Source organism: Macaca thibetana, chromosome 12 (genome assembly GCF_024542745.1).
Source record: "Macaca thibetana thibetana isolate TM-01 chromosome 12, ASM2454274v1, whole genome shotgun sequence".
Lineage (NCBI taxonomy): Eukaryota > Metazoa > Chordata > Mammalia > Primates > Cercopithecidae > Macaca > Macaca thibetana.
The window spans coordinates 3,467,471-3,493,185 of NC_065589.1; the positions used below are offsets into that span (position 1 = coordinate 3,467,471).

At 52.3% G+C, this 25,715-nt stretch overlaps 1 protein-coding gene and 1 long non-coding RNA gene across 22 annotated transcripts in view; both read left to right on the plus strand.

Annotated features, from left to right (window-relative positions):
* HDAC4 (histone deacetylase 4) overlaps positions 1–25,715 on the plus strand; it is a 357,624-nt gene that overhangs the window by 241,086 nt on the left and 90,823 nt on the right. For all 10 annotated transcript variants that reach the window (XM_050751475.1, XM_050751477.1, XM_050751476.1 and 7 more), the window contains 2 exons: positions 14,106–14,237; positions 21,520–21,632. In XM_050751475.1, the coding sequence (XP_050607432.1) occupies positions 14,106–14,237; positions 21,520–21,632 (245 nt within the window). The remainder of the gene's footprint in view (positions 1–14,105; positions 14,238–21,519; positions 21,633–25,715) is intronic.
* Positions 12–7,646, plus strand: LOC126932563 (uncharacterized). Of its 12 annotated transcripts, none has more exons than XR_007718228.1 (5): positions 12–5,578; positions 5,697–5,734; positions 5,794–5,970; positions 6,145–6,203; positions 6,381–7,646. It is a non-coding gene; the product is annotated as an uncharacterized LOC126932563 (long non-coding RNA). The 12 variants fall into 12 exon arrangements; XR_007718231.1 differs by having other exon boundaries at positions 5,853–5,970; XR_007718235.1 differs by lacking the exon at positions 5,697–5,734 and adding an exon at positions 5,579–5,616 and having other exon boundaries at positions 12–5,519; positions 5,853–5,970.

Below are 25,715 nucleotides of genomic sequence, written 5' to 3' on the forward strand. Positions count from 1 at the left end.
GTCAGTGTCCCAGGCATGCTGTGGGCCGGGAGGCCTCCTGCAGAGGCACCTTCCACGCCACAAGCCACGCAGGGCCCACTGCTGTCTTCTACTTAGAGAAGAAATCACCTGCAGATTTTTAAATATTTGCTCCTTTCATTAGAGCATCATTTTGAAAAGATGTCCCTAAGCATTTCCTTATTATTTATTCCTAAAGAAATGAACCTCACACATGTACACCACTGCTGAGGACTCAAACTCACTTTGAAAGCACACTCAGTTTAGTCTTCTTTCGGTGGTGTGTTAGACTTTGCCACGCTGAGGGGCATCCCCACAGTGCTCACGGGGTGAAGCAGTTCCCGCTGGTGGGCCACATGCCATCTGAAAGCAGGTGAGCCTGTGGTCTTCAGGGATGGCTCTGGGCAGTGCCCGGGCAGCAGGGCCTTCCAGGGCCCCAGAGTGGGAAGAGAATCTTTACGAGAAAGAAATTCACTGTGTCCTGCAGGGGATATCCCAGCTGGGCTCAGAGTTACGTGCCACTGTTCTGTCCTAAGCCAGAGGGAGAAGGACATTTAGGCACAAGCAGGTGCCTGGACCATCTTCGAAGCAGGGAGAGGCGGCTGCAGCAGTGTCTGATAAGTCAGGATGGACCCTCTGGGGCTTTCTCAGGGGCCACGGAGGAAGCAGGCAGTGGCTTTAGATAATGGTTAAGGTGGCTGTGGGCAATGGGCTGGGGTAGCAAGAAGAGCAGAGGCCGGGGAGTGCCTTCCAGAGGCTCTGCCCAGAGAAGTGGTGAGGGCAGGAGCCGCAGCAGGCGCTGAGGGTGGGCAGTGCCTCATCCCAGGTATGGCCAGTGGATCCCACAAACTGCAAGGCAGTGTAGGAAATCCCAAGGCATCCTCCCCAGGGGGCGGCTCTTGGAGATGAAATCCTAGGGGCACCACTTTTTCTTGCTAAACAGATTCTGTGTTATCGAAAGGTTTTAGCCAGTTCTGGGCGGAAACAACGCACTCAGTCACACAAGGGCTTCTTCACTGGAGCAGTGAGGCTTTGCGAGGGGCTGCTGGGGGCCGTATCAGGCCAGCCACATCCGTGGAGCAGTGGGTCGTATCAGGCCAGCTGTGACCCTAGGGGAGTAGGCCATATCGGGCCAGCCACGTCCCAGGTGCAGTGGGCTGTATTGGGCCAGCTGTGACCCTAGAGGAGTGAGTTATATCAGGTTGGCCATGTCCCAGGTGGAGTGGGCCGTATCGGGCCAGCCATGTTCCCGGTGGAGTGGGCTCTGTTAGGGTGTATTTAGACGGTGGTGTCCCTGGAGCCGTGGGCCGTATCAGGCCAGCTGTGTCCCAGGTGGAGTGGGTCATATCAGGCCGGCCATGATCCGGGTGGAGTGGGTCATATTGGGCTGGCCATGTCCCTGGAGGAGTGGGCCATAACAGGCCAGCCATGACCTCAGTGGAGGGGCTGTATTGGGATGGTGGAGACCCTGCTGGAGAAGGCCACCTCAGGATGGCCATGTTCTCTCCAAGTCAGAGGTACAAGAATCCTGCAAACATGGGTGCATTTCCATTTGGGCCATAAGCCTTTCTTGGGAAAAGTGAACCTAGAGCTGCTGCTTCTTTGAGTTTCATGGGTGTGAGCCTGTGGTTCTTACTGATGCTTCTACTGACAATGGTCCTGGATTTCACCTGGAGAGCGCCCTAAAGCTCGACAGAAGGAACCGATTTAGAGATCCGTATTTTTTCCAGAAAGATGTGCCCAGTAATATCAGGAGAGAATCTGAGCCGACTCTCGCAGATCGCCCTCCAGGCTCCCTTTCTGGGGACCGATGCTATTATTAATCAAATTCCATCAACAAAACCAAAGTCCACAGTGAGTGGTGGGCCCTGTGCTGGGAGAGAGACCGGGGAATGGGGAGGCAAGGAACGTGCCTGCCTGGAAGAACCCCGTGCCGGGAACTGGAGCAACGCCGAGGGCGGAGGGCGGGAACCCGGAGGTGCTGCCGTCAAGCACTGTGGGTTGGATCTGTGCGCACTCACGTGATGGTTCTGTGTGCCCTGAAGCAAATGCCCTCCGTTCCCCTGGCCTCCATTTCCCCCTCAGCACAGCGGGTCTCCCCACACCCACATCCTCACGGCTGTGGTATGCACCCAGCCCGAGTGCCTCCTCTTGTCCTGGGAGTGATGGCTGTGGCACTGACTCCAGAGCCACAGACCCAGGAGGGAGCGTCCGGCGAGAGCTTGGCCGCCAAGCCGAGCAAGTCGGCCTCACGTGGGGACGTGCTTTCCCAGAAATGCCCCATCTGGTGCCTTCCCACCAAGGACCCCAGAGCAGTTCCCCAGCACCTCCACACCCCAGCTCGTAGTAGAGCAGCAGGGATGGGGGAGCCCTAGGAGCTGTTTGCACTGGCTCCTCCCCCATCCCAAACATCAGCACTACCTGGGGACCAGCCTCCTGTTCTAAGAAACAGAACCCGGCATGAATACTTCGTAACAAGGAAGGCTAGCAGCATGGGGGATGGCACCCTGTCACGGCCCTGCCCTGCTGTTCGCCACCAGAGGCCTTTCTCCCATAGGCAGGGCCCCCGCCATCTCTCGCAGTTTCCGTGGCCGTTGGCTTCCTGTGCTGCCTTGTGTTTCTCTGGGGATGATTGGAAGCAAAGTCTCCCACACCGTCTACTGTGCTTCTAACCTTGTGATAGCACCACCCTCCAACTCCCCGCTTCCTTGAGAACGGAAGAGAAAATTCTCTTCTCACACTTTGGGAAATGTTATCTAGAATACATAGTGCTCCAGAAGAACTTAATTAAGATTTGATTGCATTATCAGTTTTTTAAAAAGACATCACTACCACATTCATAATATTAATAACATAAAGATTTCAGAGAAAATGTTTAAACCACTTAAGAGAATAGTGTGTAGTTACACACCCTGTATTACCTTTGACATATCTGTCTACTTTCAAACACGTGACGTCACTCATTCTAAGTGATTTACATCTGTGCTTTTCTGCAGTAATTGGTAATATGAAACACGTCATTACATTTTAGTCACGAAGTTCCTTGAATGAATTGAAATGATAATCTTTAATAATTGTGATGTACACTTAAATAATTACATGATTTTGACTTTACATTACCTTATACTGACCTGGCACACAGTTTGCCCACTTCTCCATCTCTAAAGGGCTATTGTATGACCTGTGAGCATGTGAAAAGCTTTGCCCCTGTCTTGTGAATTTTGTCATCACCCCATGCATTTTTTGCATGTCCTTTGCTGGCTCTGCTGACAGGTCACATCTGTACCAGCTCAAATGTCTAACCTCCCTGGTGAAAGCAATGCAGTGACTCCTATTCTGAGCTTGGGCATATTCTGGGCATTCACGTCGCCTGTGCCTGTGGGCAGGACCAGGTGCCTGAGTTTCTGCCCAGCTCCTTCACTCACCACCTTGGGACTTAGGGGAGCTCTTGAACCTCTCTGTGCCTCAGTTTCATCATCTGTGAAATGTACCTTTAATTTGCTTCTCTCCTGGGGCTGTCATGAGACGTGAATGAATTAATATTTGCAAAGTCTTTCGAGTAGGACCAGATCAGGGTGGTTTCTGCTCTTGTTTCTCTACACTGTTAGGGTGATTTTGATTTTTTTCTTCATCCAATGACTGGTAACTTCCCGACCCAGCATCCCCCCACCTCCTTCCCTCCGTACCCAAGTTCAGGTAGAAGCCAGCAGGAGCCACTTCCTCCACTTAGAGAAGGAACACAAGGATGGGAACACCAAGATTTATACCAAAAATCTGGCCAGAAGGGCCCATCTTGCTCTGTTGGCTTTTCAGGGCTCATCTCCTCGTTCCTGGCTTGCCTTCACCTGAGTGCCATCTCCCAGGAGCTCAGAACTAGGCTGGGCTCGAGAGTCAGACCCCTCTACCCAGGGCCTCAGGTCCAGCTCTTCCTGCCAGAGGCCCCGCCCCTTTCCTGGAAGATTGGCAGCAGGGGTGTCTCCACTTCAGAGCTCTTCACCTCCTGCCAGATTTCGGCCCAGGGTGAGGTGGTGCCTGGTCCCTTCCCATGTCTGTGCAGCCTCAAGGGTCACCCTGACTTTGGGTTTCTGCAGACTCGTGAAGCTACCAAATGTGTATTTTTAAATGTAGTCGTAAGAGACAGAACTGTGTGGATCACTGTCACGGACATAGAATGCTGGATCTTTCCTGCACTGTGTGGGTGTTAGACGGCTTCACCAGAAACTGCATTAAGCAGAGCCTTCGAGTCCATGTTCACACTGAGGAATGGAGGCTTTTCCACTTTTACAAGCAAGCAGCGTTTTGTCATTTGGATGATGTTGAAGGATCTTATTTTTCCCCAGTAACATCTTCATCGTCTTAAAGATATTAGTCATCGTGTATTTTTTATAATGACTCTTAAATTTTCCCCTCATGTGACTTCTGATAGATGAAACAAGGCCAAAACAACTAACTGTTGTCCAGCCAGCACAGTTCTTTCCCATTTGTCAGCAGCTTCTTGGACCTGAGCACTGAAAACCGTGCACTCCACAGAACGCCTTGTCCAGCATCCTCATATGTCCCTGGGCACATGGTCCTAGCAGCAAACACTCTCCCCAGCACGTGTCAGGACCCGGCTGCTGGCCTGGGCTGTGGCACTGCCGTGGATCATCCTGGCTCTTTTAAGGAAGCAAAACGCCAGAGCTCACGTTCAGTGAGACGTTGGCGACCTCAGCCTTGTTCCGGCATTCGCTAGCCTGCCTGGTGGGGTTGGTGTCCGCAGTTGGGTGTGAATTGGGAGGTGGCTGGGCTGGTCCTAGGGACGGAGTTCTGATGACCCCTGTATGGACCATGGATCTGGGCCGTCAGCCAAAGGTCCTGGGCTCCCCCTGCACTTGCCTCCGTGGTCAGCCTTGGAGAGTGTTCGTGTAGCTCTGCCCTCCTCACCCGGGGCCTTCTGAAACCAGTCGCTCGAGGTCACGGCTGCCCATGGGAAACATCCATCCGTTGCTTAGATGTGCAGATAAGGGTGCATTTTCCTCCTTTTTCGGGGGGAAGCTGGCCTGCTTGGTGAGGAAGAGCACAGGGCCTGTGGCCAGGCTGGCGCCCACAACGCTGTGTCCTGGGCAGATGAGACGACCTACTGTTGTGTCCACCGGTCTGCAAGGTGGGGCGGTGGGCGTCCCCTTCATGACTTCATGGCTCTTTCATCAGTCAAGCCCTACAGCTCATCAACAGGCTGCTCATGGCTTTCTCCTGTGTGCTAGTGACCTGAATAAAGTTACAGGTACTTTGTTCTTATCCATGTGTAGAGTAGGCTCAGGGTACTGTGAAATAGGACCAGAGTGCGTTTTCCACCCTGACAAACATCCCTGAGTTTGGGAAGGGGCTCTTTGTTTCATGCAGAGCCTCTGACCATTGCTTGCTGTCTCTTGTTCTAATGCAGTTTGCAGAAACTGCTGGAGAGAGAGGTGGGACCAGGCAGAAATGGGCAGTGCCCACACTTCTTGCTGCTGTGTGTAAAGGTGTGGTATATACTTCAGGAGGTGCGGTGTGGTGAGACTTCTCAGTGCTGTGTGTAAAGGTGTGGTATATACCTCAGGAGGTACAGCATGGTGAGACTCCCTGCTGCTGTGTGTAAAGGTGTGGTATATACTTCAGGAGGCACGGCGTGGTGAGACTCCCTGCTGCTGTGTGTAAAGGTGTGGTATATACTTCAGGAGGCACAGCGTGGTGAGACTCCCTGCTGCTGTGTGTAAAGGTGTGGTATATACCTCAGGAGGCACAGCATGGTGAGACTTCTCAGTGCTGTGTGTAAAGGTGTGGTATATACCTCAGGAGGCACAGCATGGTGAGACTCCCTGCTGCTGTGTATAAAGGTGTGGTATATACTTCAGGAGGTGCAGCATGGTGAGACTCCCTGCTGCTGTGTGTAAAGGTGTGGTATATACTTCAGGAGGTGCAGCGTGGTGAGACTCCCTGCTGCTGTGTGTAAAGGTGTGGTATATACTTCAGGAGGCACAGCATGGTGAGACTTCTCAGTGCTATGTGTAAAGGTGTGGTATATACTCAGGAGGCGCGGCGTGGTGAGACTCCCTGCTGCTGTGTAAAGGTGTGGTATATACTTCAGGAGGCACAGCATGGTGAGACTCCCTGCTGCTGTGTATAAAGGTGTGGTATATACTTCAGGAGGCGCGGCGTGGTGAGACTCCCTGCTGCTGTGTGTAAAGGTGTGGTATATACTTCAGGAGGTGCGGCGTGGTGAGACTCCCTGCTGCTGTGTGTAAAGGTGTGATATATACCTCAGGAGGCGCAGCGTGGTGAGACTCCCTGCTGCTGTGTGTAAAGGTGTGATATATACCTCAGGAGGCACAGCATGGTGAGACTCCCTGCTGCTGTGTATAAAGGTGTGGTATATACCTCAGGAGGCGCGGCGTGGTGAGACTCCCTGCTGCTGTGTATAAAGGTGTGGTATATACCTCAGGAGGCGCGGCGTGGTGAGACTCCCTGCTGCTGTGTATAAAGGTGTGGTATATACCTCAGGAGGCGCAGCGTGGTGAGTATCCCTTCAGCTGCCGCTCAGGCGGTGGCTGGTGGAATCTCTTGTTCCTCGAGCTACCTTTGAGCAGACAGGAAGAGGGTTAATGTGTGTAATGCCCGCCAGAGCCAACTCAGCCAAGCTTCCTGCTACCAGGTAGGCAGCCTCCCACAGAGATTCAGGGGCTCTTGTGCCGGGCTGGGTCCTCCATCAATTTCATGTTCTTAAAAAGTGAGCATGAGTGTGTTCCAAAGGTTCTGAAATAGGCTTTGTTGTGCCTTTCCAAAAAAAGTTAGAGGAATGGTGAGTTTGGTTAAATATTAGGTAGTTTCTGTGTCAGGAACAGTGGACCACCAAGCGCTCTGTGCCCCATCCTTCCAACTTTGACATCCGTCAAGCCTGAACTCTTCCTAATGTGGAAAGTACTCCAGGAGCTCTTGAACTAATCGTTTTCAAATACATATTTTTTTCCGCTGTTCAATGGTAAAACTACACTGAGACTGACAGCAAATGAAATATTTTCATTGAGAGGATTGAGGAAGAAAGAGTGTGGAGGAAAGCACGCCACCTGCACGCATCACACACAGTACCTTCTTTAAAAGAACCACAGAAGTAATGCATGCGTGTAATAAATTAAAACAAATTCAGTCCACACACTCTGAATCATACTTCCCAGAGATAGCTGCTGTTATTCGTTTGATATGTATCTGTCCAGATATCTTTCTCTGCCCATGTGTAGGGTGTGTATCTGTGTTTCAGTGTGTGTGTCTGTGTTTGTGTGTGGGGTGTGTATCTGTGTTTCTGTGTATCTGTGTGTATGTGTGTATATCTGTGTGTGTATCTGTATTTCTGTATCTCTGTTTCTGTGTGTCTGTGTGTCTGTTTCTCTGTGTGTATCTGTGTTTGTGTGTGGGGTGTGTATCTGTGTTTCTGTGTATCTGTGTATATCTGTGTGTATGTGTGTATATCTGTGTGTGTGTCTGTGTGTCTGTGTGTCTGTGTTATCTGTGTATCTGTATTTCTGTATCTCTGTTTCTGTGTGTCTGTGTGTCTGTTTCTCTGTGTGTGTCTGTGTTTGTGTGTGGGGTGTGTATCTGTGTTTCTGTGTGTATCTGTGTGTATGTGTGTATATCTGTGTGTGTGTCTGTGTGTCTGTGTGTCTGTGTTATCTGTGTATCTGTATTTCTGTATCTCTGTTTCTGTGTGTTGTGTGTCTGTTTCTCTGTGTGTATCTGTGTTTGTGTGTGGGGTGTGTATCTGTGTTTCTGTGTATCTGTGTATGTCTGTGTTTCTGTGTGTGTGTGTGTTTCTGTGTATCTGTATCTGTGTATGTGTCTGTGTTTCTGTGTGTGTGTATATATATCTGTGTTTCTGTGTATCTTTCTGTGGGTATCTGTGTTTCTGTGTATGTGTGTGTGTGTGTTTCTGTGTCTCTGTGTCTGTGTGTGTATCTGTGTTTCTATGTATCTGTGTGTCTGTGTTTTCTGTGTGTGTGTATATATATCTGTGTTTCTGTGTATCTGTTTCTGTGTGTATCTGTGTTTCTGTGTATCTGTGTATGTCTGTGTTTCTGTGTATCTGTGTGTCTGTTTGTGTGTGTCTGTGTTTCTGTGTGGGGTGTGTATCTGTGTTTCTGTGTATCTGTATGTGTCTGTGTGTGTGTGTGTGTGTTTCTGTGTGTGTGTATATATATCTGTGTTTCTATCTGTTTCTGTGGGTATCTGTGTTTCTGTGTATCTGTGTGTATATCTGTGTATGTATCTGTGTGTGTGTGTTTCTGTGTGAGGGGTGTGCATCTGTGTGTGTCTGTGTTTCTGTTTGGTGTGTATCTGTGTTTCTGTGTATGTGTGTGTGTGTGTTTCTGTGTGTGTATCTTGTGTTTCCGTGTATCTGTGTGTATATCTGTGTTTCTATGTACCTGTGTGTGTATCTGTTTCTGTGTGTATCTGTATGTCTGTGTGTCTGTGTTTCTGTGTGAGGGGTGTGTATCTGTGTTTCTGTGTCTCTGTGTCTGTGTGTGTATCTGTTTCTGTGTGTATCTGTATGTCTGTGTATCTGTGTTTCTGTGTGTCTGTGTGTGTATCTTTGTTTCTGTGTGTATCTGAGTTGTCTTATTAACAAAAATACCCATTTTGCATTTTCTCCTCTACCTTTATTTTTAATTAATACTATATTGTGGCCATTATTTCATTTCTACGTATGAAGCTCAATGCCTTGCTCTCAAGTAGTCTAAGATATAGATGTAAGGTGGACTGTTTTCTAGTTACCATTTTGCCAGCAACTTTGAGCACCTTTCCTTACTGTACTAGTATTTCTGTAGGAAACGTTCTGAAAATGGAACTGCTGGTTCAGAGAGTATGTATATCCTAAAACACTGAGCAAATGATACTCCCTCGCCAGCAGCCGGAGAGTCCATTGTCCGCACCCTCTCCACGAGCAGGACGGGATAGTGCTGCAGTTCATTCTACCGATTTGGCCGGTGACGAAGATGGCGAGCCTGTTGGTGTTTGAGTGAGCAGTGCCGTCACCATCAGTCAAGGGCGGGCATGCCTGTGTGCTTCGCCCTCCCCAGGATCACGTGAGCAACGTGCTTCAAGGTCGAAGGTGGCTGGTGCCCCGGAGCTGAGCGGCGGGGCCGCCCCAAGCAGGCCCTGTCTTCAGAGCCACCCTGTGCCCAGCATCTGGAACCATGCAGGGCACACGAGACAGCTCCGTCCATGCTGAATGGATGTCGTTTAGTGGCAGTTCGTTTACCTGGTTTTCTGTCAGGCGTTGTCTTTTCTTGTTCCCCTGTAAGTACTGTTTATATGTCGTTTTCAATCCTGTGTTTTCATGTATCATAGAAGTTAGATTCCAGTCTGGCATTTGTCTTCTTAGAATTATCTTTTTATTTATTTTATTTATTTTATTTTTTGAAACGGAACATCACTCTGTTGCCCAGGCTGGACAACCTCTGCCTCCTAAGTTCAAGCGATTCTCCCGCTTCAGCCTCCCGAGTAGCTGGGACTACAGGTGCCACCACCACACCTGGTTAAGTTTTGTATTTTTAGTAGAGATGGGGTTTCACCATGTTGGTCAGGCTGGTCTCGAACTCCTGACCTCTGCCCGCCTCAGCCTCCCAAAGTGCTAGGATTACAGGCGTGAGCCACCAAGCCCGGCCAGAATTATCTTTTTATTTTTACCAAAGTAAATAAATGTACATTCACATAGACCCCCATGATGTTCATGACGGGAGAACGGCCGTCCCTGACTGCCTGTCCAGCCTGCGTTATTACAGCTTGTGTCACGTTCACAGCAGAACCAGAGTCCACCTGGGCTGCATTCACCTTGTAGAAATTTGTCCGGAAGTTGATCTTTTTTTTCATTTGCTTAGTTTCACACCTGCCTGTTATTCAGGCCCACATTTCAGCATACCTAGGAGACTCTCCTCCGCACAGCAGGCCGCCTGGTGCGTCTGGCCCCACTGCCCGGTGTGTCTGAATGGTCTGCTCTCCCGGCCTGGCCCCCGCCTCCTCTCCCGGGCCCCGTGGCCTCCTTTCTGCGGCCTCCTTTGTGCTTGCTTTCCTCTGCCATCTTGGTCATGCACGTCTTCCAGTGGCTCCTGGAGAAGTCGTGCATGGAGCATGTGTTTTTGGAGTCCTCGTTACTGGTAAATATCGTTATCCTGTTACACCCTTGGTTGATCAGTTGGTTGGGGATGGAAGTCATTTCCTGCAGGGTTTTCAGGTCATCGTCTTGCCCTCGGTGTGGCTGTTGCCGAGTACAAAACTGTTCTCAAGGCCGAGCCTTTGTCCCCAGAGCTCTGAAGCAGTTTGGGATCCCGCAGGTGGGGGATTCTTGGCCTCCGTGTCCAGCTCCTCTTCAGCTGGAGAAGTAGGTCTGGAGTTTCTGCTCATGATTCTCTCCACCCATCTGATTCTCTCCTCTCCTGGCGTTTTCAGCAATTTGTTGTAGGGTCTTTGCACTCCCATTTTTCATCTTTTTATCCTTTTATTCCCCCTTCTGACAATTCTCAAGTTTTTCTCCAGCCCCTTCCTTCTGCACTTGCGTTTTTGTCCTCTTGTGTTTATCCTCTTTAATACTTCCTTTGGTGTCACTTTAGGGTTTCAAGGCAGAGCAGCTGGAAGCAGTTACCTCCTCTCTGCAGCTCTGCCTGCACGCCCTGTCCCACGGCGACGTTCTGTGCATTCTCTGCTGCTAATCAATGGGTTCTTTCCTCGCTGGCTGCTGGACATTGCATCAGGCCCACAAAGATACCGCCCTCCACACTCGTGCCACATGCACGCATAGCCCCTCTGTAAACCCGGCCGCTAAACAGTTAAAGCATTCCGGCTCTGAGAGCCGCTTCACCTGCAGCTGACTCTCAGGATGTTTAAGTTGGGAGGAGCGAGCCTGTGTCTCCATCAGAATTGCTTCTGGCAGAAGGATGAAGGCACCTGCTAGGCATTGGGCACTGTGTTGAATTTTAAGGTTGTGATTAGAATATTGTGCCGCCTTAATTAGTCATTTACTTGATTGGCTTCAGGAGAAACAATCTCACCTGTTCCCCGTTCCCTAAGGAGCAGACAGTGCATTTGGAAGTACAGTTGGCATCCTTCCTGCCCTCACCCATACTTGGTGGGAACGACTTTTCCACGAGGCCTCTGGCCTGATACTTTGGTTCTGTCAGTGTACCTGCAGCCCTCTTAGGGGTGGGATCCAGTTCCTGCAGTTCCTCTGCCTGGCCACATCGTGCCTGGAATGAGTGGAAGGCCCACGAGGGTGGTGAAGGGGCTGCTGCCCTGAGCCGGTGCACGTGCAGCCTCCACCCTCACCGTCACCAGGTACCGGCTTACCTGCATCTTCCACTTTGGCTGCCTTTGGCAGAATTATTGGAGTTACAGGCATTGTGCAAGCTTTAAGACACATGCATTTGAAGGACTGAAATTGTAGGTCACTATGTCTTAAGTCAATCTATGAGACGCCCGGCCTGGAAGTAATGAGGGAGGGCAGGAAGCAGGAAGGCTGGCCACCCTGAAAGCAGGCAGCGAGCTGGTCCTCGTGGTGTGCAGCTCCCCCCGCTGCCTTCTGCCCCCTAGGCCTTCTCTGTTCTCCCCAGAAAGGCCACTTCATGTGCCCTGGGCAGGCTCCAGCGTCCCCCTTCTCTCCTGGTCCACGTGCTGCTGCTCAGTCCCCTCCCCCAGCCCTGCATCCGAAGCCCTGCTTGTCTGATAGGTTCTGGGGGCAAGTCAGAGTGCTGAATAGCCCACGGGGCAGGGACAAGTGAAGGGCCCCAGCCTCACGCCATGCTGCCCTTGGCAGTGCTGGCGTGGTGTCCTGGAGACTCCTGGTCAGCTGCAGCCACCCTGCAGGCAGAGCCAACCAGGGACGTGCAGTCAGCTAGAATCAGGGAGGCCAGGCAGGTGTGTAGGCTGGGAGGCAGAGGATAAACAGGTGAGGGGACAGAAGAATTCCAGGTGCTGAGAAGGCAGCTGGGAGGAAAACAGGGCAGTGGGGCTGTGATGGGGGCAGTGGGGTTGTGGGGGATCAGGGCAGCCTTGGGGGGGGGTGTGGAGCAGAGGCCTGAGGAAGGGGAGGGGAGGGGAGGGGTAGGGCGAGGCAGCCACCACGGGGCTGTCCTCGAGAGTCACTTGCACAAGGAGTCTGGAGTGCCCAGCAGGGCTGCGGAGGATCTGCCGCCCGACTGATGACCTGGGAGCAGCGTGGTGACCCCACAGGGCCTGGGGGAGGCCGTGCACTGGGCTGCAGTAGCCCAGCCAGTCCATGGTGGCCTGGAGTGACCACGTCATGCCTGCCTCCCGATGCCACATGTCCCACTCCACGTGGCAGGGCAGCCACCAAGGAAGGCCTTTGACACAGGGCCGGGGACCCTGTGCCCTTCTGTGGGCACACACAGCCCCTGCCTTTCAGAAGTGGCTCCTGCCCACCATCAGCGGCTCCTGTCCCTGGCCCGGGGAATCCCTGCAGAGCCCATGTGGGTTTCAGGGGAGATGTGATGGTGGGAGAGGAGGTGCTGTTTTCTTGCCTAGTCATCAGCTGTTTTGGCTTGGCTTTTTTTGTTGTGTTTTGTTTTTCGAATAATGGCAAGAAACCCAGCGTGGAAATAGAAGTGGAGCATGTGAATCTACGTTTGCCTCAGTCGGTTGTGTTAGGCACAGGAGCGTGCCCTGGTCAGTAACCCATGGAGAGGCCGGCTTGTGGCTGAACCCATCGTCTGTCGTCATCTAGGTCCTGCGAGCCACAGCACAGAGGCCCCGCTCCCTGCAGAGCAGGCTGAGGCTCAGAGTCTGGCACCTGCTCACAGCGCCTCTGGTTTCTCTGGGAAGCCTGTTTTAGGGAGCTTGCTTCCCCCACATCCTTCTAAGACCTGCAGAAAAACTGTCCCTGACTCAAAGCCTTTTCCAGAGTGGGAAGGTCCTGGGCTGCCCGCGTGTCCCAAAGAGTGAAGTCACATGGGGCCGGGTCCCCGTCGCCCAGCCACATCAGTCCTGCTTCCAGGAGAAACTCCCTGTCGTTCCTGGTTGCTCTGGAAGCAGTGCACTTCCTGTTCCAGAAAGATTAAGAACAGCAGGAGTGCTGATTCTTTAAAAAGAGGTAAAATCTCCCAATTTGCAAATCTGCAAGTGGTAGAACCTTGCAAGTAGCCAAGTAAAACCTCAGAACTCAAAGGCTTGTGTGACACACGTCTCCACGGCAGCATTCTTGGCGCTGTTCTGGACTCTGAAAGCCAATAACCTCTCCCGGGTGGGTTTGGGGATTTCTTTGCCTCCGGTTGCTGCCTTTAGATCCCTGGTGCTTCCCAAGGCAGGCCCTGCCCCAGAGGTTTGGGTTCCAGATGCAGATGACTTGGGAACCACCATGGGCTGGAAGATGCAGATTCGCAAATGGCTCTGTCCGCAGAGGCAGAGGTGTTCACAGAAACCGACCCACGCCCAGTACCTTCACCCTGTGGTCAGATGAGAGGTGAAGCTGGCACAGGTGCTGGGATGGGCTTTGCTGAGCCTCACCAGGTGGGAGTAGGGATAGCGGCCTCACGCTCTGGAGGCCTCACTGACATGGCTGGGGCGATGCACAGGTGAGCAAAAAGTGTGCAACATAGACACCATCCTCACATCCCTGGGCCCGGTGTCACATCCCTGTTTGTCGGTCTTTCTCTGATTTTAGAGCAACACAGCTATAAAGATAGGGGTGTATTATCTAGAAGAGCATTAGTTACGAGACATCGCCATTAAGTGACTTCACACCTCAGCAACCCCCTGCCACACCCAGAGAATCAGCTTGTCAGTCCTGTTTCCCATCTGCTGGAAACCGCAGTCGTGGCCTGATTCTGTGAAGATACTGCCAGCGCTTGCATAATGCTGTGGTCACAGAAATTTATCCAAAGCACCAGATACATTTTATTCATTATTTGGGACTGATGAATGGGGTTAGAATCCCCTGCTTCGTGAGTTCCCGTCGCTGTCCCCTGCAGCAACATGGCAGTGTTGAGCGAATGTGTATTCCCCAGAGTGCATATTTTTAAATAACCACCAACAGGATAACCTTGAGCCCAGTGGTATCTGCCTGGCTGTAATGACATCTCCTTTCCGTGCAGCTTCTGAACCGAATCTGAAATTACGGTCCAGGCTAAAGCAGAAAGTGGCCGAAAGACGGAGCAGCCCTCTGCTACGCAGGAAAGACGGGCCAGTGGTCACTGCTCTAAAAAAGCGTCCGTTGGATGTCACAGGTATGTCAGCTGAGCAGGTACACCTGCCCCACTGCCCTCTCTACCAGGCCTTCCTGCCCTAGGCGGTTTCTCTAGAGCCTGTGAAAACTCACGTGTCTGCCTGATGCTGTCAACCTCCAGTGTGGTCCTGTTCCCATGACGCTGGAAGTGCCAGGCCCAGGGGACCAGGCTTGATGACTCTAGCGTGTCTAAGCCAGGCCCCGCTCTCGGCGTTAGTGACTCAGAGCTGGTTCTAGTTGGGCTCAGGTCCACGAGGGTGCCCCAGCTTGGCACTGCGGGAGATCCGTTCAGGAGCTTGAGTTGAGGCTTCTCTGAAGGTGGATCTTAACCAATGCCATCCTAGTAGTGCTGAATCGTGTTCCCTGCCCTGTTCTCCGCTGTCCCTGAGCGGTGTCTGAACCACCGGGACATTTTAACGTCTTCCCACACCGGAGCACCCATCAGCCGAGCAGGAGGGGGAAGCAAGGAGTGAAGTTGCTCCAGCTTGGCCCTAGTGACGTGTCGCGGTTGGCCCCACCTAGTGGTGGACACGCGGAAGGACAAGACTGGGCAGAGCCCCATCCTGAAGGCTCAGCCGTCCCTCTCGAGGGCATATCCCCATCCAGAGCACCACCCACCCCCAACCACCACCAGGGGACACCCCCTCACCCACTGCTCCTGAAATCACAGCACCAGGATAAAGGGGCTGCTTGGGGACAGCCTGGATAGAGGTGAAGCAGTGGACATGTTTGCACAACAGAAAGCGTTCGATTTGAAGGCCGAGGCTCATGGTAGCTGGTCTGTGAAAGGCATAGTTCCATTGAGTAGGCTGTTGGCCTAGGGAAGGCTGGGAGGGGGCTCCTGGTGCCATGCCCTGTGCGTGTGAGCGTTGGCATTCCACATGGACTCTGCTTCTGCAGTGAGCTGAGAGCCAGACCTCCCTGCTAAACACAGGGCCCTGCCTGTTTCTCGTGCCCTGTCCCCTGTCTACTTCAGGAGCTCTTAGCCCCAGTCTAAGGGTCTGGGTCTGGATATTTGTGGATTTCTATTAAAAAGTATCTGACACCTTCATGCCCAGGGGGAACTCCATATTTGTCATTTCTGATGTAGGTTTCTTTCCTCTGGCCATTGTAGTACACACAGACCTTGTCTACAGCCATCAAGAAATGTTATAATCTAAAGTTTCACTATGTCTAACTGACTGGGGAAGATTCAGTTCAAATGAGGAATCATGTGAGTTAAAAGCTTGCAAACTCCGACGCAGCCTTTTCCCGTGGGCAGTGCCTTGCTTGGCCGGCTCTGATGGACCCGTGAACCGCTGCGTTGTGTTTCTGTTTGAGCATGCAGTGGGTCAGACAGAGTCCTCAGCAAGCTGCTTCTGAGTGTTAAAGCTGCTGTTCCTGTCGTCGCCCAGTGACTGCTGAGAACTGGTTTTGAGTCAGCACTGGGCTTGGCACAAAAATAGTGAGACAGAGTCCTTGCTTGGAAGGAGCTTGTGATCTAATTTGAGCAAGCAGCACATCACACGTGAGACCGTCCAGGAGCCGTGCGTGACAGGGCCTGATCACTGCTGAGCTCACCCAGGAGTCATGCGTGACAGGGCGTGTTCAGTGCTGAGCTCACCCAGGAGCCACGCGTGACAGGGCGTGATCAGTGCTGAACTCAACCAGGAGCCACGCGTGACAGGGCGTGATCAGTGCTGAGCTCACCCAGGAGCCACGCGTGACAGGGCGTGATCAGTGCTGAGCTCACCCAGGAGTAGTGTGTGACAGGGCGTGTTCAGTGCTGAGCTCACCCAGGAGCCACACGTGACAGGGCGTGATCAGTGCTGAACTCACCCAGGAGCCACACGTGACAGGGCGTGATCAGTGCTGAACTCAACCAGGAGGCACACGTGACAGGGCGTGATCAGTGCTGAGCTCACCCAGGAGTAGTGTGTGACAGGGCGTGTTCAGTGCTGAGCTCACCCAGGAGCCACGCGTGACAGGGCATGATCAGTGCTGAACTCACCCAGGAGCCACGCATGACAGGGCGTGATCATTGCTGAACTCAACCAGGAGTCACACGTGACAGGGCGTGATCAGTGCTGAACTCAACCAGGAGTCATGAGTGACAGGGCGTGATCAGTGCTGAGCTCAACCAGGAGTCATGAGTGACAGGGCGTGATCAGTGCTGAACTCAACCAGGAGTCATGCGTGACAGGGCGTGTTCAGTGCTGAGCTCACCCAGGAGCCACGCGTGACAGGGCGTGATCAGTGCTGAACTCAACCAGGAGTCACGCGTGACAGGGCGTGATCAGTGCTGAACTCAACCAGGAGTCATGAGTGACAGGGTGTGATCAGTGCTGAGCTCAACCAGGAGTCATGAGTGACAGGGCGTGATCAGTGCTGAACTCAACCAGGAGTCATGCGTGACAGGGCGTGTTCAGTGCTGAGCTCACCCAGGAGCCACGCGTGACAGGGCGTGATCAGTGCTGAACTCAACCAGGAGTCACGTGTGACAGGGCGTGATCAGTGCTGAGCTCACCCAGGAGTCATGCGTGACAGGGCGTGTTCAGTGCTGAACTCACCCAGGAGCCATGCGTGACAGGGCGTGATCACTGCTGAGCTCACCCAGGAGTCATGTGATCAGTGCTGAACTCAACCAGGAGTCATGAGTGACAGGGCGTGATCAGTGCTGAGCTCACCCAGGAGTCATGAGTGACAGGGCGTGTTCAGTGCTGAGCTCACCCAGGAGTCATGTGTGACAGGGCGTGTTAAGTGCTGAGCTCACCCAGGAGTCATGAGCGACAGGGCGTGATCACTGCTGAGCTCACCCAGGAGTCATGAGTGACAGGGCGTGTTCAGTGCTGAGCTCACCCAGGAGTCATGTGTGACAGGGCGTGTTCAGTGCTGAACTCACCCAGGAGCCACGTGTGACAGGGCGTGATCACTGCTGAGCTCACCCAGGAGTCATGAGTGACAGGGCGTGATCACTGCTGAGCTCACCCAGGAGTCATGCGTGACAGGGCGTGTTCAGTGCTGAACTCACCCAGGAGTCATGAGTGACAGGGCGTGATCACTGCTGAGCTCACCCAGGAGTCATGAGTGACAGGGCGTGATCACTGCTGAGCTCAACCAGGAGTCATGAGTGACAGGGCGTGATCACTGCTGAGCTCAACCAGGAGTCATGCGTGACAGGGCGTGACCAGTGCTGAGCTCAACCAGGAGTCATGTGTGACAGGGCGTGATCACTGCTGAGCTCACCCAGGAGTCATGTGTGACAGGGCGTGTTCAGTGCTGAGCTCAACCAGGAGTCATGTGTGACAGGGCGTGTTCAGTGCTGAGCTCACCCAGGAGTCATGTGTGACAGGGCGTGATCAGTGCTGAACTCACCCAGGAGCCACGCGTGACAGGGCGTGATCACTGCTGAGCTCACCCAGGAGTCATGAGTGACAGGGCGTGTTCAGTGCTGAGCTCACCCAGGAGTCATGCGTGACAGGGCATGTTCAGTGCTGAACTCACCCAGGAGTCATGAGTGACAGGGTGTGATCACTGCTGAGCTCACCCAGGAGTCATGAGTGACAGGGCGTGATCAGTGCTGAGCTCACCCAGGAGTCATGAGTGACAGGGCGTGATCACTGCTGAGCTCACCCAGGAGTGCTGAGCTCAACCAGGAGTCATGATCACTGCTGAGCTCACCCAGGAGTCATGAGTGACAGGGCGTGATCAGTGCTGAACTCAACCAGGAGTTTGCGTGACAGGGCGTGTTCAGTGCTGAGCTCACCCAGGAGTCATGAGTGACAGGGCGTGATCACTGCTGAGCTCACCCAGGAGTCATGAGTGACAGGGCGTGATCAGTGCTGAACTCACCCAGGAGTCATGAGTGACAGGGCGTGATCACTGCTGAGCTCACCCAGGAGTCATGCGTGACAGGGCGTGTTCAGTGCTGAGCTCACCCAGGAGTCATGAGTGACAGGGCGTGATCACTGCTGAGCTCACCCAGGAGTCATGAGTGACAGGGCGTGATCAGTGCTGAGCTCACCCAGGAGTCATGAGTGACAGGGCGTGATCACTGCTGAGCTCACCCAGGAGTCATGAGTGACAGGGCGTGTTCAGTGCTGAGCTCACCCAGGAGTAGTGTGTGACAGGGCGTGATCAGTGCTGAGCTCACCCAGGAGTCATGTGTGACAGGGCGTGATCAGTGCTGAGCTCAACCAGGAGTCATGTGTGACAGGGCGTGATCACTGCTGAGCTCACCCAGGAGTCATGAGTGACAGGGCGTGTTCAGTGCTGAGCTCACCCAGGAGTCATGTGTGACAGGGCGTGATCAGTGCTGAGCTCAACCAGGAGTCATGTGTGACAGGGCGTGATCACTGCTGAGCTCACCCAGGAGTCATGAGTGACAGGGCGTGATCAGTGCTGAACTCAACCAGGAGTCATGAGTGACAGGGCGTGATCAGTGCTGAGCTCAACCAGGAGTAGTGTGACAGGATGTGATCAGTGCTGAACTCAACCAGGAGTCATGTGTGACAGGGCGTGTTCAGTGCTGAGCTCACCTAGGAGTCATACGTGACAGGGCGTGTTCAGTGCTGAGCTCACCCAGGAGCCATGTGTGGCAGGGCGTGATCATTGCTGAGCTGTGGCGTAGAGAGAGCCCATGCCGAGGGACCTAGGGGCTGGGAGATCAGCACAAGCCACCCTGAGCCAGCAGAGCTCTGCAGAAGGTGGCATTTTCACTGGGACTTGGCGGGTGAGTGGGGCTGGGGCAGAGAGGCAGAGGGTTGTGCATCTCCTGGCCAGCACTGGCACCAGGGAGCTGCCACCGTGGGGAGGCTGCTCTGCATGGAGCCGATTTTCAGAAGACAGGTATTAGGCAGGGTGGTCCCACACGGAGCGGTGGAGGCAGTCGCGGTTCTTGGCAGATAGAGAGCCAGGTGGATACTCTGCTTTTTCTCAGTCACTAATTAAATGGGTGTCTCCTGTAGAGCACAAAGAAGAAAATGCATTCCCATACGCACTCTGTCCAGAGTGAATCCTGCTCACCCTGCACGCCTTCCCGCAGCCCGTGTTCTGCGCCTTCCTCACCACTGAGTTCTCACCATCTTCCTGCCCCATCCTGCATCCTTCACTCAATTTCAGCCACACGCATTTTGTGCACCTCCAGTGGTGTTCCTGTTTTGCTGATCTAAATAATACTATGAAGATTATGCGTTTATATGAATTTTCTTAGACCTATTCAGGAAGTAGAATGCAAAAAAAAAAAAAATTAACCTCATTGAGTTAAAAGTGGGTGGAAAGTTACACGTATAATTTTTACCATCCCCAAAAGTTGTCCGGACTCCCCAGGCACGTGTGTGAGGGTGTTTATCTGATGACACAGTTGAGAGGCGCCCATTTCAAGGAAGATCTGCTGGATCTTGGTGTGTAGCTGGAGACAGGTTAACATCAGAGAGCAGGGGTCTAGGGCGGGCCACAATGGGCTTCAGGTAGGGCAGAGGTGGGAGAGTTGGAGGGGACTAGAGAAGGCGGGTCCTGCTTTCTTGAGTGAAATGCAAACACTGGCTCAGCCCAGTTGGCATTCTCAGAATGCCCACTCACAGTGCAAATAACATGGCCTCGGCAGCCGGAGAGGCCTGCCTCTGGAGTTAGTGTCTGGTGGAAGTGAGGGGTGGGAGGGCCAGGGAGAGAAAGAGGAGGGGACAGGGTCGGGACCCGGTCCTGTATTCATGCTCAGTGCCCGGGACCGTGAGCTGACCCCACACTCATTTGAGCTCCAGGAGCCATGGGGAGCAGCTGGTGTAGGGCTTCTGGGTGGACATAGTGGTTTGCCCTGGAGAGGTTTAGACTGCCCTGCTGTCAAGGGCAAGATGTACCCAGTGTGTTCCTGGGTGGGCAGCATGGTCAACAGCGGAGGTGCACCTTCACCGTCTAGCTGGGTTAACTCTGGTATGCAGACGCCCTTGACGGCTCCCTCAAGCCTTGTGGCCTGGGACGAGTGATGTCACTGCTCCGTGCCTCAATCTCCTCTTCTGTGAAACAGGGTCATAATGGCACCTTCCTCAAACAGTGACTGAGAGATGGATGAGCTATGTTTGGAATCAGGTCTGCCAGGTTGGGGGAGCAGTGGGTGTCTTTTCCTGTCCCCCCACCCTCCTCATCCTCCTCACTGTGGCTCAGGGCTATATTTGCAGAGTCACCACCTCCAGCAGGCGTGGATACCATGTGAGTCAGCATGAGTGGGCGCCTGCATCCTCGTGGGCTCCGGGAGGACCCGGGCAGCAAGCAGACCGTGGAGGAGGCTTTGCTGGGGACGGCTCCTTTGAGGGGCTACTTGGGGAAAATGTCCGTTAACCTCCCCTCCACGACCCCCACCATGCCCCTTCCTTCTGACCTGTATGCGCTGCGCGTATGGGTTGGGGCGAGATTCTGAGCACCCGGAGTCATTGCTGAACAGCAGACGCCTGGAGTTCTCGAGGCAAATAGGTCACGTTGTGTTTTCTTTGGAAAGCTTTAACCAGATGATGCCATTGTTAAAATGCCATTAAACTAAACATCATATGACAAGCCAAACAAATCCTTGCATGAATATCAAGAGCTGTAGTGGCCTCCCACGGTGGATGTGTGTGCCCGAAATAACAGCAGGCCCCTTCAGAGGTGAAGGGATCTTTGGATTGAACATGGCTCCTTTTGGAAGTCACGTTCAGTCAGAGCGGAATCTGGTCTCATTAACCAGGGTCAAGCCACGCAGATGGTTAAAGATCCTCTAAGACTGTCTGAGCGTGTGTTTTTCAGTAGCACTGATAGATCTCAGGAGACACTGGCTATATTTTCCCCTGGATGCTGGCTGCTATGTAGGGAAAATGAGAGGATTCAGCCCAGAGTCAACACTAATGGTAGGTTGCTTTATTTTGAACGAAGCTTTTTATAGTGAGCACAGGAAAGCTGACCTTTTGCTTTTCAAAGTCACTTAGCTTCTGCATTTCCTGGTCTTCTGTTGTTAGGTTACTAATAAGTGTTTAAGGATTTATCTTTTTGGTGTGTAAAATGGTCTTGAAAATCAAACGAGGTATAAAATTGGTAACGTGCATGTCCTATAAAAAGTGAAGTCAGTGGCCAAACTGGAAAATCAGAAATCAGCATCATACTTTCTTTTTTGAAACCATGGCCATGTTCTTTTTGTTGGGACCTCTGCCTGTCGCAAGCTAACAAGCAGGTCCGTGGAAGGCACCGGGCATTCGGACCACAGGTCAGCGCGGCCCTCTCTCCGCGTGGCCCTCCCTCCACGTGGAGTAACACTCACCAGGGTATTTCTGCCTCTGCAGATTCCGCGTGCAGCAGCGCCCCAGGCTCTGGACCCAGCTCACCCAACAACAGCTCCGGGAGCGTCAGCGCAGAGAACGGCATCACGCCCGCCGTCCCCAGCATCCCGGCGGAGGTCAGTGCCAAGCGTTTGTCCTGTGTCCCATGGCGAGAGTCGGACTCGGGACAGATGGGCTCGAAATGATCCCACTTTGCATTTGCCCTTCACTCTTCACCTTCCAGTTTGGGGTGAGGGAAAGTGGCCTATGAACCATCCTGAAAAGGACGCAGTTGGAGGTTGCTTAACCCTCCTGCCTTCCTCTCATCACAGACATCTCCTTGCATTATGAACACACTCATTCCAGGCACGTCGGGGACAGCCCTGAGCCTGGTCCTTTCTCCTGACCTCTTCCAGAGCAGATGTCCCTAGATGGTGTCACAGCACAAGCCCACACGTGGCAGGCGCTCTAGGTAGACAGGACCCTGCTGCCCAGCTCACCATGGTTGCCAGTGTCTGAGGGTGGCTGAGAGGCCATGGGCACGTGGGCATAGTTGCTAAGTGAGACTTAAAATTTTTTATTTCGTATTGAGAAATACACAACGCAATGTTGGCCAACAAACCATGTGTCAGGGTCGACTGGAGCGTCACTCGTGGTCAGCACGGCAGGGCCGGCCAAAGCCACAGAGCGGGGAGCTTTTCCAGGCATCATGGGAACCAGGCATCTCAGACCGCAGAGCTCAGCACCCCTGATCCCCTGCCTTCATCAGACCCCAAGTGGTTCTGGGAAGCACGTTGGCAAGCTAGAGGAGTCAGGGGACGCCTGGAGTCCCCGGGTGGGAAGGATGTCAGAGACGCAGGAGCCGAGCGGCAAGGTGGGGAGGAGTGGTGCCCAGGCTGACAGAGTCACGCCCTGACCACACCCAGAGGTTTTCCAGGGCAGCAGGTCCCAGGACCTCACTCCATGTATCTTGAGCTCCTTTGCGCCCTCTGTCTTTATCCCACACGTGTCTGGAGCGCCTTGTGCCAGGCCCAGGGACGGAGCCAGGCAGGCAGCAAGGACCCGCCCCTCACTCCACACAATGCCCCACTGAGGAGGAGAGGCCACCTCCAGAGCACAGGGGAGAAGAGAGAGGCAGAGAGAGGCAGTCTGCGGGCTGAGTGGTGCCCTGGGCCTGGGTCAGCCTGACCATGGGGCAGGGTGGGAGGGGGACGCTTTGGCAGAGTTTTCTGATGAGTTGAGCTGGAAATGCTGTCTGCTTCACGGGGCACAGTTCTACTGAGTGGGAGGTTCCTTCTGAATTCTCTCCAACTTACAGAAGGCTGTAATTTATTAAATATAGTTATTGACTTTCCTTCTTAAATATTTAGAAATGAATCCTGCCCTTCCAGAGGACTGGCAAATCTTAGCTGGGATACAGAGGCATGAGTGTTTAGCATTTTCATTTCAAATTTCAAGACCGTTTATGTATAAACATTTTTAGAGACTAGAATTACTGCTAGGAACGAATTTTGCACTTTGCCTCCAGGCTGCTTAATCCCCATTTTCTCTTATTCTTTTTACTTCATACATCGATTTCTTTTATTACCTGTCTTCAGCCTGCCAGCTTCAGTACTTATTTAGATGATTAGAAGTTTTAACAGTCCTCTGTATGGCTGTGGTCATAGCTGAGGTCTACCAGTAATAAGCCTTATAATGCAACCTAGAAATTACTTCCTGCCCTGTGAGGTTAACACTGGTTGCATCTTGTTAATTGTGGTCCTAGATACAGGTTTTTATTTAAAATGGGGCACTTGTGTACATGGTAGTTACTATTGGAACAGTACCTTGTTTGGGTGGGTCTGTGTCATTCCAGTTCTGTGTTAATTTTTACAAATCGTGATATGTAAATGAAACTACTAGAAATTAATAGAACGTGTAGAAGGAGTTGCAGGAAATACCGAGAGGTGCCATTGTCCATGTCCCACATCAGATGTTCATTGGAGTGGGCAGGGGCAGCCTTTGCATGTTGGATCACACCCAGGCGCCCTTTCTGGGTTTCAGTGTCGCTAGAGTTGGACAGGTCTCTGAGAACGCCCGTGCTTCACAGCCAGGGGCTGGTTCTCCATTCCCACGTGGTGCAGAGGCTAGTGAGCCTGCCCATCAGAAGGGGCATCTTGAGTGGATGGGGGCATGGCGGGAGCAGGGGCCTGCCAGCCTGGCTCTCAGCACTGCCTTTTCTGTTCACCCTGGGGCCCCCAGAAACACTACTGTACCTTGAAGGCCCCCCGGACCCAGGGAAGTCCAGTGTGCCAGGCATCTCCTCCTTTCCAGGGCCACGGAAGCCCAGTGTGCTGGGCACCTCCTCCTTTCCAGGGCCAGGGAAGCCCCAGTGTGCCGGGCACCTCCTCCTCTACAGGGCCAGGGAAGCCCAGTGTGTCATCCAGGTATTTAAAGGGACAGCTCCTCTGTGGCCGCTGCTGCTGTTATTTACATGCGTGCCTCGATGCTCTGACTTCAGGCCCGCGGACTTTGCCTCTGAACACATCCTAAGGTGAGGTCCAGGGGGCTCCAGCCTCCCGCAGGGCTCGGCCCCGAGACAGAAGATGGCAGAGCGCCCTGCGATTTCTCAAGTGGACCAGTCAGCATCTCCAAGGAACAAATTCTCAGAAGGCTCCTTTAGTTCCAGAAATGGGCTTAAAAAAAAAACAAAAAAAAAAAAAAAAAAAAAAAAAACCTTGCTTACAAAGGAAATAGAAACTTTGCAAACATTAGAACGTCTCCTTATTTTGTTCCCAAATGATAATAACACAAGCACAGTTGTGCTTTCCTGGAAATCACAAGCATTTTCTCTACAGCATAACTTACTGATAATTCTTTAACTTTTGACCAAAAAAAAATTGTCTAGGAAAAATGTTTTTCTCGGTAGCTCTTTAATCATTACTTACACAGTGTAATGTGTGAGCAAATCTAAAGTGAGTTGCAGGGTTTCCTCTGGGGCGAGGTGCACTGTGAATTTGCTCCTAAGTGAGAAGGCTGGACTTTCTGTTCTGTAGGAACAGCCTGAGTGTAAGTGTTTGTCAGGAGAAGCGTTTCTTCATGTCCCCACGGGCCACTCATGTGTCTTTTGGAAAATATCTCTTCAGATCCTTTACCCACTTTTATATGGGCTGCTTTGGGTTTTGCTGGTGAGTTGCTGGAGTTCCCTGCATATTCTGGATACTCTTCCCTTGTCGGATGAATAACTTGCACGTTTCCCCCTTCCGCAGGTCGTCTCTTCACTCTGGTGATTTTTTTCCTTTGCTGTGCAGAAGCTTTTTAGTTGAGCAGAGTCCCGGTTGTCTGTTTTCGTTTTTGTTGCCTGTGCTTTTGAGGCCTTAGTCATAAATCTTCCACAGTAGGCAAGAGGCAGAATCAACCTCAGTGTCCTTCAGTGGATGAACAGTCAGAGAATATGTGGTACTGTACACAGTGGAGTACTATGCAGCCATCAAAAAGGATGGAATCCTGACATTTGCAGCAACACAGATGGAACTAGAGGCCTTCATGTTAAGTGAACTAAGCCAGGGACAGAAAGACAAACATCGCATTTTCTTATTCATCTGGGGTAGCTAAAAAAGTTGCTGTCGTGGAGGTAGAGAGTATAATGGAATCTGTTTATTCATTGTTAATGTTAGTTTCTGGCAAGGGGATTTCTATCTGCCAAACCCCACTAACTAGCGTGATTACAACATTTATTCATTCTCTGTTTGCCCATTCATTCAGCAGACATTCCTTGAGTAGCTACTGTGTAGGGGATATAGTGGTGATAAACTATTGTCCTTTTTAGCAAAACACATTGATTCTACAACAAAAAGATGTTAAATATCACAGTAGTTCAAGTCCTTGGAGACTGTTGCTGCTGACCCTTCCTGTGTGGCCTTCTAATCTGTACTCCTGGCTTATGTTTGCTTTATCCAAGCCCATTCTTTAAAAGTTACATGACCTATAACCTGTTTTTCTAACTTAATGTATCATAAACAAGTGTCCAAGTAATCACCCAAGATTGTTCCTAACCCCCAGAGTGTCCTGATGTGCAATGCCCCTCCGTTCTGTTAACACCGAGGTGCTGGGGAAGCCACATTGCTCTGCCCTGCCTGCTGGGTGCTCAGCCCCACAGCCGAGGCTTCATTGGCATCAGGCCTTCTCCTTATTTCTTAACGTTGCATCCCAAGAGTGGAGCTCTAGGATCAAAGGTTAGG